General features: G+C 40.2%; 1 protein-coding gene across 4 annotated transcripts in view; it reads left to right on the top strand.

Annotated features, from left to right (window-relative positions):
- The window catches only part of lsamp (limbic system associated membrane protein), a 1,200,168-nt gene extending 1,187,995 nt beyond the window's left edge, over positions 1-12,173 (top strand). For all 4 annotated transcript variants that reach the window (XM_051958406.1, XM_051958404.1, XM_051958405.1 and 1 more), the window contains 2 exons: positions 1,903-2,051; positions 8,084-12,173. In XM_051958406.1, coding sequence (XP_051814366.1) covers positions 1,903-2,051; positions 8,084-8,181 — 247 coding nt within the window. In that variant the 3' untranslated portion in view covers positions 8,182-12,173. The remainder of the gene's footprint in view (positions 1-1,902; positions 2,052-8,083) is intronic.
- Positions 12,174-13,936: the final 1,763 nt, after the last annotated feature.

The following is a 13,936-nucleotide window of genomic DNA, read 5'->3' as shown; positions in this document are numbered from 1 at the left end:
ACTCCAGCGTTCTGCCGTGGGCTGTTTGAACTCATAGCCTTTGCGCCGGTACAGCCAACCTAAAACCTTCACTGCGAAAACAAAAGAGAGTTCCGTCTCTTTTGACCTGTTTGGGTCAGTTTACTCCCTTGCTGCTGCATTACAATCATGCACTATAATCTATTGTAAAAATAGCTGTTTGCGTTCAGCTCTCTGTGGTGCTGTGTATTATCTGGATCTCTCAGCGCGCTCTGTGGGCAGGCGGGCCTTTTTAATAGTGCAGTCACTTCTCATGAAGACACACTGGAGAATATATCTGCTGCTCGCCTTATCGTTGGAGGGGGGATTTTGCTTTTAGATGGAGCGAGGACACTGCTGGTGCACTTGGCCTCTCTTAGGTCTCTCTCTCGCTTTCGCACACAAACACGCACATTGTTCCCAAGGTGTCCCTCCGGGAAGGACCTCAGCACTTTATCAAGTTCCTCCACTACCCAGTGAGCCAAAATATGCTGCGCCATGATGTGTGTTTTCCTTTTTATGTTAATACTTCCTATCAGCCAAGCGTGTGTCAGCACAAACTTCTCGCTCCCCTGCTCAAATTCCGATTACCACATTACCCAGACTTAAGCAGGATTAAGCTGAGGCGCCTTAAATGAACTTCACCTCATTCATGATATGAAAGGACTCAATCAGCCCCCGAACAAGCCGAAGGCATTATGTGTGGCGAGCTATTAAAAGAGTTTTATTTAGTTGCGATGATGTAAGGAGCAGTTCATCAGCGAGGTATACAGCCTGAGTCAGCAAATTCTATTGATTCATTTGCTGCAAATGGGGTTCAAGGTTGACACAATTGATTGTCAGAAGTTTGATGGTCATTATGACTCCCTGAAGTGCGGGGTGGGACATGAGCAGCATGCTAATCAATACAGAGGGAAAAAGGAGTCCTTTTTGGTTGATTGTAGGCAAACAAACAATCAATTATATATTAAAAGAGAGCAGTGACATTCGAACTGTTGAGCTTGAGCAGAAAAACCCACAGAGAAGTACTTCCTTAGCAGTTTGTTTCGCATTTACAAATCTGTTTCAGATGGCAGCTTTACAAGTTACATTCTGCAAGGCTAAATGAAAGGAGGTTTTTTTTTTTTTTTCTGCGCTGACCATGACCATGTTGCCCCTCTGGGAGCTGCATCGGTTTGTCTTCGCTCACCACATAATCCAAAAGGTCAAGGATTGCTTCCTGGTAAATGCAGCATTGTGTGGAGCCATTAATGAAAAAGGTTTGTTCCAATATGAGAAAAAGGTTTATCTCCCCTCTTAGCAATCACAACGCCTACGCTCGGAAAGTTCACTGGCATGACACTGACCCCTGCTGTTGCAAAGAGCTCGCCAGCATGAAAGCATAACTGACTGAGTCGCATCATTAAAGCTATTGGCTATCTGAAGACCTTTGCTCGCATATAGTAACAGTAAACGAACAAAGCAAGGATATTCATTGAGACGGCATTTAAAATATGAAGAAATACAAACAGAGCAGGAGGCTGACACGATTAACCTGTTAATAGTGTGTGATTTTGTGCAGAGATTCACCCTTTATATTGTCTTGGAGCAGCTGTAATGTCATGCCTCTTTAATGCCACACCACACTCAGAGAACAGACTAATCCTGTCAGGCACACTGTGAAAAGTGTCATGTTGCTGAAAAGCTGATAATCAAGTCTATTTTTAGAAGTAAGTCATGACTAATTTATCGGGGAAAAAGTATGCAAACTGTGCAAAAACTGTGCATTCTCTTTTTGCCTAATTGAGCTTTTTCCTTCACCTTTACCTGCACACTCTGCTCGACTTTTCTTATTTTACCTAAAATGTCACCAACTTTAAATTTCATTACTTTGCAGTTTCACTCCTCTCTGTGTCTTCTCTCCAGGCTGTCCAATTCCCAGGGCGTCAATATCCAAATTCTTGGCACTACCACTATTCTCATGATTGCCAATGTCACTGAGGAGGATTATGGGAACTACACCTGCGTGGCCTCAAACCGACTGGGCGTCCAGAATGCCAGCCTTTTCCTCTATAGTGAGTAGACACACTGCTGCCACCTGCAAAACACAGCACTTTAAAATGAAAAAAGACAATCTGCTTTTGTAAGGATTATAGCATCAACTTTATCATGTTTGAACAAATTTAAATCCGTGTGAGTTTCAAGGTGAAATATTTCGTCTGTTAACCTAATTTCATATCAAAAAATGAGCTTCTTAGTGCAGTTGCGTGGGTTGTGATTTAATCTTCGCCACTGAACAATTGGAAGCTAGTAGAAGAAGTAAAATCTTTCTGTATGAACTTTCAGTCATTTGGTGAACAGTGTATTCAGCTCTGCATGACAGTGATTTAACTTATTCAGATTTAGAAATGTGGCTCAAGAGGGAAGGTGACATCTGGTGTATAAGTGAAGGGTGTAGGTTTTAGCTAAAGTCAAGTCATTTGTATTTTTATAGCCCAAGTTCACAAATTTGCCTCAGGGGATTTTAAAGTCTGTGCAGCACACCCTCTGCCTGTACAGCCTCGATTTTTATTAAGCAAAAACTCCCCCCCAAAAAAACCCTTTAATGGGGAAAAAAGAGCAGAAGAAGAGGAATCTTTCTTCAAGGACGCGCAGACAGGCAATAGATATAGTGTTTGTAGAAATTACAGAATGTACAATCAAGGGGACCAAATTATACATTCACCAGCCACAACATTAAATCAGCCTGCCGAATATTATGAAGGACACACTTGTGATGCCAGAACAGATCTGGACTTGGAACTCTATGGGTGCCCAATGGTGTCTGGTACCGGGGTGTCAGCAGCAGGTCCTTTGAGTGGATTGTTCCAGTGGATCCCACTGATGCTCGATCAGACAGGGATCTCTTGTCGTGTTCCTCGAGCTGTCCCTGGGCGGAGAGGTGGCCTGCCCTGCTAGGGAGGAGTTGTCACGGAGCGGTGTACTTGGACTGGAATAATGTTTGCATGAATTATGTTCACTCATCAGTGGTTTTAATGGTTGTGGCTGGTCGGTGCACGCTGTTAGTATACGAAGAATTAATCTAGGAAAGAGAACAGACTGCACAATGCAAAGCTGACGGCACAGCATTCACATGTCTAGGAGAGAAAAATAAACACAGACAAGGAGAGAGACAAGGACAACATGAGCACCTGAGGGAAAGTCAGGAAGAGAAGCTGAGTCTCCTGGATGAGGAGTAGCAAAGAAACGTGTTTGTCCATGAATGTGTTCTCAGATTGACCTGATCCGCATTCGCTGCCTCTAACTATATCCGAAAGCAGAACACGAGGGGACAAAGGTTAAGATTACCTCAAAATGGAGCAGAATTTGAAATAATGTAGAAAAATGACCACAGGGTGATGTACCCAACAACCAATCCCAATCATAATAAAATAAGATTGGATCAGAGTGTGAATGTTACACACTTCAGCGTGTTCATGTCTGTTGCATTATTCATGAACCTTCCTGGTTGCATCATTGATGTTTTGCCACTTGAGGGCAGGAAAACATTTTAACAAGTCAACGTGATGCCATCATGTCAGAGCTCGACATGCAACATTAACCTTCATTTGGAGTCTTTTTTTCTCTAACAGCTTGTTGAATTTGATGCTCAGTCTAGTTATAGATCATGGGTTTTTGGTTTCTATCACCTCCAACAAGAATACAAAGCTCTGTAGTTGCTCAAATGTGTTAAGTACCCATTTAGTGCCGGACAGGTAGCTGATCAGAGCTGTTTTCCTTGTAATTACCACATATGGTGGTTTGCTGAAAGCAGCTTGGACTGAACAGTGTTTGTAAATGGTTGAGCCAGAAGATGTTAAAAGCTCTGATTCAGATTTAATGTTGTTGTTTTTGTTTTTTCAGATTCACACCTGTCAGATTTCCAGCACAGTTGCTTCACTGACTCGCATTGAATCACAGAACCAAAAAAAAAGGAAGCTTGAATTGCTTACTATGAGCTAAAGCTTTGAAGGTTGTTGCACTCCAAAGCCTAACTGGCACAGTGCTGGTTTGAGATAGTGGAGCACGGCTTCCCCACCATTTGAATTTGATATCAAAGCGGCACTCAGAGCAACACACAGCGCTCATTCAAACTTCAATAGATGACTCGGTGTGACACACAAACAAAATGCCACCAGCACCATAAACAATACAGACCAATAAGCACATGTTGCAGTGGCTGAACTCAATGAAAATGCGTTGTGTCGTCTCTGCCAACACTTCAAAGCTGTAAAGAGATGAAACTGTGGCACAAAGGCACTGCCAGATCCAGCTCTGACAGGAAAGCATCTGCTGTGACATCACTGGTTGAGGTTTAACTAAAAGTAAACACAACAGAGGGCATGAAGAGAGGTGCACTTTCTTTACTGGGATGTAATGTTAATTTTCAGGTTTAAAACGATCCTTTCTGTGATTGCCCTACAACAAAATGCAGCAAATTACTGAAGCTATTTTCATCAGTTCGACAATGTGCAGCGTTCAAGATTCAAGAATGTTTATTTGTCACACGCTCATACAGAATGAGTAGTGAAATGCAAAGTGGCTGTTCTCAACGCTGTGCAACAACAATAAAACGTTATGGAAGAAATCTTTAGAAAAGCAATAAAAATGTGGAAAAAGTCACAGTGTCGTAAATAATGAGGTAGAGAGCTTAAGCTAAAGCGCAGTGTACGCTGTGTGTGTGCGTTTTGTGTTTGTCATGCATCAGAATGTGTGTGTGTGTGTGTGTGTGTGCATAGAGCTACATGTTATTTACACATTTGTTTTTACATAGTTTACAATATAAAATCGTTTATCTCCATGAAAATGATCTCCTTATGCTTTTAATTAGCGTAGATATAACTTTACACTGTTGCCTCCTACAAAATACATGAATCTATGAATCACTCCACCACTCTCAAGCACACCAGCTCACCTGCAGCTCTGCTAAGCATTGCAAAACCATTCTGTGCTACTCAGTAGAAAGTTGCAATGTTGGAGTAACTTCACCAAGATAAAGAAGAATACAGAAAGTCAATCACTGCAAGGTGTGACGATTTCGTCCTTAGGTTTGTTGCGTGTGTATTTCCGAGATTGTCATTAGTACACTGCACGGTCAAAGTGCTCTGCCGTGACATTTTCAGATTATTTTTATTCAAGATATGTCTTCTAGCATATAAAAATCACCATATAGGTTTGTTGACAAGGTGAAAAATAATCTTTTATTTGCTTAATTACATTGAGATTCCAATTTCCATGATGTTTGTTTTGGCTTAACCTTCTGATCACATGCTTTAGATATCATGAACCAATATTTTAGCTGGCAGTGGACCAACAGACCATAATCTTCGCTAGCAGTATGAGCCACAAACTATGGCAACAAATATTGTGCTGTTACTGTCCTCTAATAGTATCTACTACATTCAGCAGCATTTCTGTATTTGGTTGACTTCATGTTGTTATCAGTTGTTTGATTTCTCTTTTCATTTTTTGGTCTGTTTCTGCATAAGGTTTTGTTTTTTTCTAATTTTTTAGCTTTCTTTTCTATACATGTGCTACACTTGTATTGGTAAATTGATAAAGATGGTTTACTCATTTGATTGAGTTTTGTCCAATAACATGTATTTCTTATGTTGGCTTTGTATTAAACAAAAAACCCTCCAGGGAAAATCTAGTTTTGTGCTCCTGCTGGAGGATACATTGTGAGTGAAACAAGCAGTCAACGCCAGCAACTGAGCATTTTCACCTTGAAGCCTGCAGCATACTGATGAAAGACTCAAAAACGGTCTTAACAAACCTGTGAAGTCGCAGCGAGGGTCTTTCTGTATCATTATTCTTCTTCATAATTGACTTCAGGTTCAAATAAGAATGCTGAATTACTCCAATATTGCAACTTGGAGTAGTTTTACAGTGTTTGAGCAAATTCATATATAAGCTGGTGTGCCTTAACTTCAGCAAGCACAGGGAGGTGTTTAAAAGAGAGGGACGTCATCGATCTGTGCATTTTTAGTCATTTATCGGTTGGAATTTATTATTTTCATGGGAAAGAAATCTAAATATGTAACTCTGATACACAGACATGAGTTCTAAGGTGTTTAATCAAGCTGGAGGGAGACTGTAAACTCCACAGTTTATAGCTCCACTGTGCTCTGCAGCATGAACTGGGCTTAAATTCAAAAGTCACCATTAGCACAGCATGGCCACCAGATGTCACCAAACACCCTTCAAAGTCTGCAGTCGCTCATTGTATAGCCTCCTACAGCTCAGTTATCGGAATAAACCGCTTACATTACAGTTTGTATAATTATTGGCTGTAGTTCACACAGACTGAGCTGAGTCTTAAAGTTTGTCTTTTGTCTTCCTACTTCTCTTGTGCAGTAGTCAGGGAACATTACAGTGCAATAAAGAAGCGCTGATAGACAGGGCAAATAAAGAGAGTTCAGGCTAAAGTCTGGATTTGAAATCTGTTAGCAGGGCTGTACAAAAAGTGGCAAAACGTACATAAACTACAAACGTTCCAGTCCATGTTGGACTTCTGATGCTTGGTGATACAAAAAGACATTAATAAAATAAAATCACAGAGAAAAAAAAAATTCTAATTTTTGATTTAAGCCATTATTGTGTGGCGTTCAGTAAAATGTGGTCCACGTTACCACTACGATGATTAAGAATCATGATGCCAACGCTACAGAATGCCAGATCTGAAGCAGGATGACTGCCATCTGTGAAATGTCTTGCACGTTTCCCACAGACAGCACTTTAGTGTTTATTGATTCTGAATCTAAGTTGTCTCGTTGTTTTTTCTACATATTGGATGCCACATTTGGTACGCACAAAAAAGACAAATAACAGTATTAGAGCTGCATATTGTTGATTTTTTTTTTTTTTATTTTGTGGTCTTTTTTTTGTCTCAAAGCTGGTAAAGCTATTGACATTTTTGTAACTCGTTACTGTTTTACTACTGTTAATGTCAATTTATTACTGACAAATATAGTTCATAAAAGGACTGCATTAACCCTCAAGCGACCAAGTGGGGTCATTTATGACCCCAGCCATATAATTATATTTGCCATTTTTATGTCTTTTATCTGAAAAATGTTTCATAACATGAATTTGTCAATCTACTTGTCCTACAGCTGCTCATAGTTTTTTGTAGAGATCGGCCAACTGGTGTGACAAGGATAATGGAAACTTGTCTAGGGTCACTTATGACCCCAGAAAGATGTATAGGTTTTTCACTATTGTAGGCCTTAGTTTTATTTATTTATTTCTACCTCTAATCGCTATATTTCAGTGTTTTGCAGTGCACTATAGCTGGTAGACCTACATTTTTAGCCACAGCTGCCCTGGGGCAGATTGACTGGCTGCCAGTCCACTCCTACAACCCCTCTGACCACCACCAACATTACACAGCATACACATTCATGCACCAGTATAAGTGGCAGCACTGGAGGTAAGGTGGGTAAAGTGTCTCGCATTGGACGAACGGCTCTGCCACCTGAGCCACAGCTGCCCCTAATCTAAATACTTCTCTGCATGTTACATTGCACACATACAGACAAGATGTTAGTGTAGATTTTGTTTTTATGTACTTTTGATTTACTATTGAGGAAACAAAAGGAATAAAGTTTTAAAAGAAGTGGCAGACAAAGCGTGTCCAAATAAATGTTATTGCGTTCTTACAATGCATCATATTGTTCATATGGTTTTACTTTAGCTCTGAGTCAAAAATGATTAAAATCCATGAATAATAAAAGAAGGTTATTTTAGAATATCCATCTTAAAATGCAGTGGAGTGGAATAGATAAGAAAGCGCAAAAAGAGGCACTAAAGTAGACATATTCCTGTGTAAAATATAGTGGGGTCATAAATGACCCCAGTCGGTCATTTTAGTCGCCAAAATAGCTTGGTTGCTTGAGGGTTAATGCATAAGATGTATTTCTGTTCAGTCCATTCTCCTCCACAGTATCTTCACAAATGTTTTCTGCATAGATGCTCACCAAAGTGGATATGGTTGATTACCTTAATTTTTACGTGAACTCTCATTAACCTACCTTTTCTCTGTCTTTTTTCTTGTTTCTCCCTACAGGACCTGGGACAGGTCGAGATATCAACGGCTCTGCCTGTGTATCTCAATCACTGTGGCTCCTGCTAGCCTCCTGCGCCTGCCTTTTCTTCAAGTGTTAATACCGCTGTCCTCCTCTTCCTCCTCTTCCCCCATCCTGGCCTTCCCCTCTTCCCTTCCGTCTTCTTCGCTCCAACTCACCGACATCCTTATTGCTACCTTATTACCAACTTTTACCGCCCTCCCACCCCCACAGACTGTTTGCATCATGATACAAAAACCTTACAGTATGTGCTCTCCAGCACTGCTTACAGATATTACAAAAAGCGATGGGTTATGAGTAAAATGTTATAGGAACAACTAAAAAAAAGAAGAAAAAACACATGAAATGAAGGATGGAACAAGCAAACAGTGCTCTTTTAAGGAATTGCATTGTTCTTTTTAATTCGTATGCACTTCTTTCTTTCTGCTATATCTTGTCTTTGGGGGTCTGGATCGGGGCTGGGGATTTGTTGCATTTTTTTGTCTTCATGGCAATGAAAACAGAGGCACACAGATGCCAACAATCATTTGTCTCTAGAAGTGCTGAAGACATGAGGTATATTTCTTCTTACTCCAATAGATGCGTTGTGTTAACTTAAATTGTAGATTTAACCGAGTGTTTAACCAGTGCATTAATGAGCAACATGCAAACTCTCTGCCAAATATACCTACAAATACACATCTGAAACTAACACATACAAAAATCAAAGGGAAGCTACTGCAGCTGATTTTGTGATAAGATTAGAGCTTTGGTATTAAAGTCTGTACTACCATAATTTGACAGGACTAAATGGAAACACAGATATAGAGCATTAGCCAGATGTCTCCCCAATCGATGACATTGTGTGTAGATGCAGCAGTCAGTCGGGTTGTTTTGCAGTCGAGCCCAGAAATCGAGGATGCAGTTTATAGAATCGACTTGATCCTGCTGAGCTAAACCGTGCGGAGTACAAACCTGAGAAAATTAGTTTATCTGGTGATGGATATCTACATCCTCATTCAGTGGCTTTGTGCAACCAACTCGCCTTTTATCCCAAAAAAAAAAAAATCCTTTTTTTTTCCTTTTGCGAATGGAAAACAAAAGAACACACAGTAGGTTCCAATGATGCGTACTGTACATAGTTAAATTTTGTATTTCTCTACGATAAGCAGCTTGTTCTGCCACTGTAACAGCAGGAAACGGAGGGTACTGTTGCAGTGTACGTTGCCTGTTTGACAGCCAACCGTTACTGTGCAGTTTGCGTCGGCTCCGCGGCATTCTGCACCGCTACACACACACTGTACCGCATACAGTGTTTGCTTTTAGTTGATGAGTTTTAGGATCATTCTTCTATACTGCTGGAATTTGGATAAAAAACAATGTATGACACCAATGAATGACTTACTTTTTAGTTTTTCTCGAAAAGTATGTGTGTTTTAATATGAAATGATACAGAAAAATTCATAATATATTGATATTGAGGTCTTTTTTCTTTTGTCTTTACCTCATTCATTTTAGTTGTCTGTATATATATATACTTGAATCCAATGTCCTTATATATGAAAAGGCAAATTTTATGTGTCTGAATAGGGTAGAAATTTGTCGAGAATTAATGACTCGTAGATCTCTTGAACCCTGATCTATCACGTCACCCAAGGCCCATTAGAAAAACGATATTCTAACAAAGGTCTAGCCTATAAGAAAGGTAGTTCTGTGCAGTTGTTATTGTACCTACAAGTGCAGGCTTATATGATGTTATACAGAATGGAGTATTATGTTTAGCTCCTAATGCTCCTCCATACACTTGGAATTCAGTATGAGAGCAGAAACCAAAATGAATACTGAATGCAGTTCCCCTCAACGGCCATAAAGGCTACTTTGCTGACGGACCCATTTTTACAAAACAAGAGCATTAAATCACAGGTCCTTCGGCAGATTTTCCCACTTCGCTGATTTCTTTAAGAACAAAATGGTAAAAATGAATACTGTATGTGTTGATATTTTGTAAAACTCACATGAAAATCTTTCCAAGAGTGCAGTTCTTAGAGGAAGCAGCTCAAAGGCCATAGCTGTTGACGAGACATACTGAAACTGGTGCACTATTAGCCGCTTTTTTTTTTTTTTTTTTGCCATTTATTTTAACCTACTGTGAGGTGACTAATAGGACTCCAGTGCCCGGCTCAGCTCCTCGACTGGAAGTGTGTTCGCGTCTCCGCTCCTCGAAACAACCAAGCCGAGATAGTACTAGTACTGTAAAACACACGTGTAATTAATGTCATCCTTGTCATGCATTGAAAGACTTGTTCCCAGTGTTTTTAGTGTAACTGCTTCTGAGGCCATGGCTGTGTGACATTGTAGTGTTGGTAGCCATATGATCCAGTCTAATTTTCATGAGTGAAAGTGTTAGAAGCAAAGACTGAAACCGGATAAAGAAAACACACCACAATTTCAATCAAACCGAAGCATTTCAACAGCTCAAACAGCATTTCTGTCCGCTCTATCGGTCGCAGCAAAAACAACAATATCTTACAATCCGATTCCTCAGTCTAAGACAGCTGCTTGTTCTTCTGCTTACGTCATGCTTTTTTTAATTTATTTTTTACAACTGAACAAGGGACGCCTGATGTTTTTGTACTACATTGGTATTTCTGCAGACTCTCTGACTGCATTTTAGCCTCTGGCTAGCCCATACTTGAGGATGTTACTGTAGTTTTTCAGCAACAGCTATCTTCTTACTGTAATAAGAAGCGAATGATCTGGAAGCTGTAGTGAAATAGTTCTTCACGATCAGTTTGCATGAGGGCGGTCTGTGCTGCACGTCTAATCCAGTAAGTCTGTCTGTCTGTCTTGCCGTGTGTCAAATTGGAAAAAATAAAAACTCAGGGCAGAGCAAGGCTGGCCTTGATGGGCAGACTCAGACAGAGGTTTTTTATGTTTGTTTTGCTGGAGGACACTCTGACAGATAACCAGAGTAGCGTCTAATTCTCCAAAAATGTGCTCAGCGTCTGTTTTAACCTGCTTGAGATGCATGATCACTGCGTTAAGACAGATGGCGTGTTAATTCATACATTAAATTGACCAATGGCTCCCAGTTCAGGTGATTTTCACATGAGGCTGAGCTCACCAATGAGGACGTCTAAGTGTGTCCATGCAGGTTAAAATCAGCTAAAAAAAAAAAAAGCACCGACTGACATACTGAGACTACTGATGTAAAAGCCATGGAGCTCTGTCTTATCCACAAAGCAGAAAGTAACAAGGAGATCTGTGTTTCCATCCCCCATACAGACCAACAGCCAGCCTATGGACACGGCACCAACCCCCTGTAGGCAGACGTGGAAATCTACTGAAGACTGTAGATACAGCTTTCTAGTTTACTCTTGAGCTTTGCCTCAAAACATCGCCATCGCTTCACTGTACAAAACTGGCTTATGTACGTGCGTGTGCGTGTAGCCATCTGATTTTATTCATATGATTAACCTACCTGGAGATTTGCATACATGTGAGGCATGAGATCCATGAGGAGTTGGCCCTGCGGCTAACGCTCTGCTTTCCGTTCAACTATGGTTACAGTGGTAACCCCTCTATTTTCAGTTTAGACTCTTTTATCTTTTTCTTTCCCTCCTCTGTGTGTATATACAGTATTATGTTTCTACAGTAGAATGTTGTAAAGTCAGCGACTCCATAAGCTCGTGTTTATACAACTCCACATTCAAAGATTTAAACAGCAAATGTAACTATCATGTTTGTACTTCCCTTCCCTTTGTCATGGGAAATTAAGATTCAATCATGAATTATGACACAGCAATGTCCCATTTTTTTCTATTTTACTTTACTTTATTATGGCATAAGGTAATTGCAGTCAGTTTCTAAAAAAAAAGATATGTAATAAAGGTATATGAGAACATGTTAACAAAATAAAGTTGTTTGAATTCAGTGTTCTGTATTTGAATGTGACTTGAGATGTCGGGGCAAGTAACCTCTTATTTTTTTTTATTTTTTTTTTTGGAGATAGCTTGGAACACACGGAATCTTTATGGTACTGTTGTGTTAATCACCATGTAACATGCAAATAAAATAATATATGTATTGTTATATTCTCTCTGGAAGACATTTTTGTCCTCAGGAGGTGTGAGAGATGCGACTGGGATTGAAGTTCATGACCAAGGGAATGCTCCATTTTCATGTGTTGGTGCCAAAGAGAAAGATTATGGTGCTATCAACACCACATATGGCGACACATTAATGACAATATGGCACATTCGCTTTACCCCACATCTCTGTGCAGGGTCCCGTCATACTGCAGTGTAGGATTTCACCACTAGGTGTCACAACAAACCAAATTGTGCTCCCACTCGGTTGCAGTGTTGGAAAGAAACAGGATCTAAACTTATTGCTCTGCATCATGAATAGCCTCTGTCTCTGAGGATGAACACAGGTCATAAGGTGGTCACAAGTTAGAAAACAAGCCTGAAGCTGCACAGTTTTCACCTCCAACCTCTGCATCAATCAGGAACATGTAAGTGTGCAAAGCAAATGAGGAACTTTACTGATGCACTGGTGCAGGAGTAAAGACCAGCTACTTTTTTCTTTACCTTTTGTTGCAGAAAAGGGCTTTTAAAAATGGAGGCAAGACCCATTTGAGCCTTTTAAATGGAGGGATTTAAAGAGGGAAATGCGACAGGAGAGTGCAGGATGATAAGGGTAGAGGAGGAGGAAGGTGTGGAGCAGTTTGAGGCTCACAGGGGAGCGAGCGACAAAAGAAACTTTTCAGAGGAATTATGTTCCTCTCAGTGGTGCTTATTCAGCAAACCAGCTTCATTAGCGTGAAGGTCATAGAACTTCTGTGAGGCTGCGGTTGGCATTTATGTAAACCTTGAAGTTCTAATCGGTTCATTATTACTAACCATGCTATCTCAACAGAAGTCACATGGACCCTGATGGAGCTACCAGCATCCGTACACATGCTGAGCCTAGTTTTGATTCATACACATCTATCATTGTGATATTACCGTAAGCAATATTAACACATTTAATCCATCCATCCATCCATCATCTATACACTGCTTCATCCTCATTAGGGTCACAGGGGGCTGAGACAATCACACTCACATTCACACCAACAATTTAGAGTTGCCAATCAATCTGAGCATGTTTTTGGACTGTGGGAGAAACTAGAACACCTGGAGAAAACCCACGCATACACAAAGAGATGCAGAAAGATCCCAGGAAGGCAGGGAAGTGAACCAGGGATCTTCTAACTGCAAGGCGAAAGTGCTAACCAAGCTACTGTGCAGCCCCATTTAAATCAAATTAAAGACCAAATATGTTTCGATTCGCACTTTTATTCTGCTTATGATCGAGTATTTAGAGACTAGAGAAAATCAGACGTGCTAGTTGGGATCCTTTGATTGGATTTAGATTTCGTATTTAAATTGTTCACTTATGTAAACATACCAAAAAGTGATATGAAAATACAGGTAAAAGATTGCATGAAAACTGTTATGTTAAAATTACACAAGCATGAGCAGCAAAATGTAGTTCAAGTAGTAAACAAAAGTTCTAGTTTGGTCCCTTGACTGATATATTATTATATATAACATCATTAGATTATTAACATTGACGGGGAGGTAGTGACAAAAAAAAACAATACAGGACTCTTTCAATGCCCTGTAGTTGGAATGAGTACACTTTAAATCCTTTAACAAGCATGAATTGGAGGGCAAGTCTAGTGCCAGCGGCCACGGTAATTACAGCCCCAATAGCGTATCTTAAAGTTACAGCAGCTGCAGGTCTGAACTATTTCATAATTCTGAGGCGAAACTAAATTTTGACACACAAATCTTCTATAATTGCTG

Source organism: Acanthochromis polyacanthus, chromosome 13 (assembly GCF_021347895.1).
Source record: "Acanthochromis polyacanthus isolate Apoly-LR-REF ecotype Palm Island chromosome 13, KAUST_Apoly_ChrSc, whole genome shotgun sequence".
NCBI classification, from domain to species: domain Eukaryota; kingdom Metazoa; phylum Chordata; class Actinopteri; family Pomacentridae; genus Acanthochromis; species Acanthochromis polyacanthus.
The sequence above is the reverse complement of the archived record's forward strand: the minus strand, read 5'-3'. Positions and strand labels throughout refer to the sequence as shown.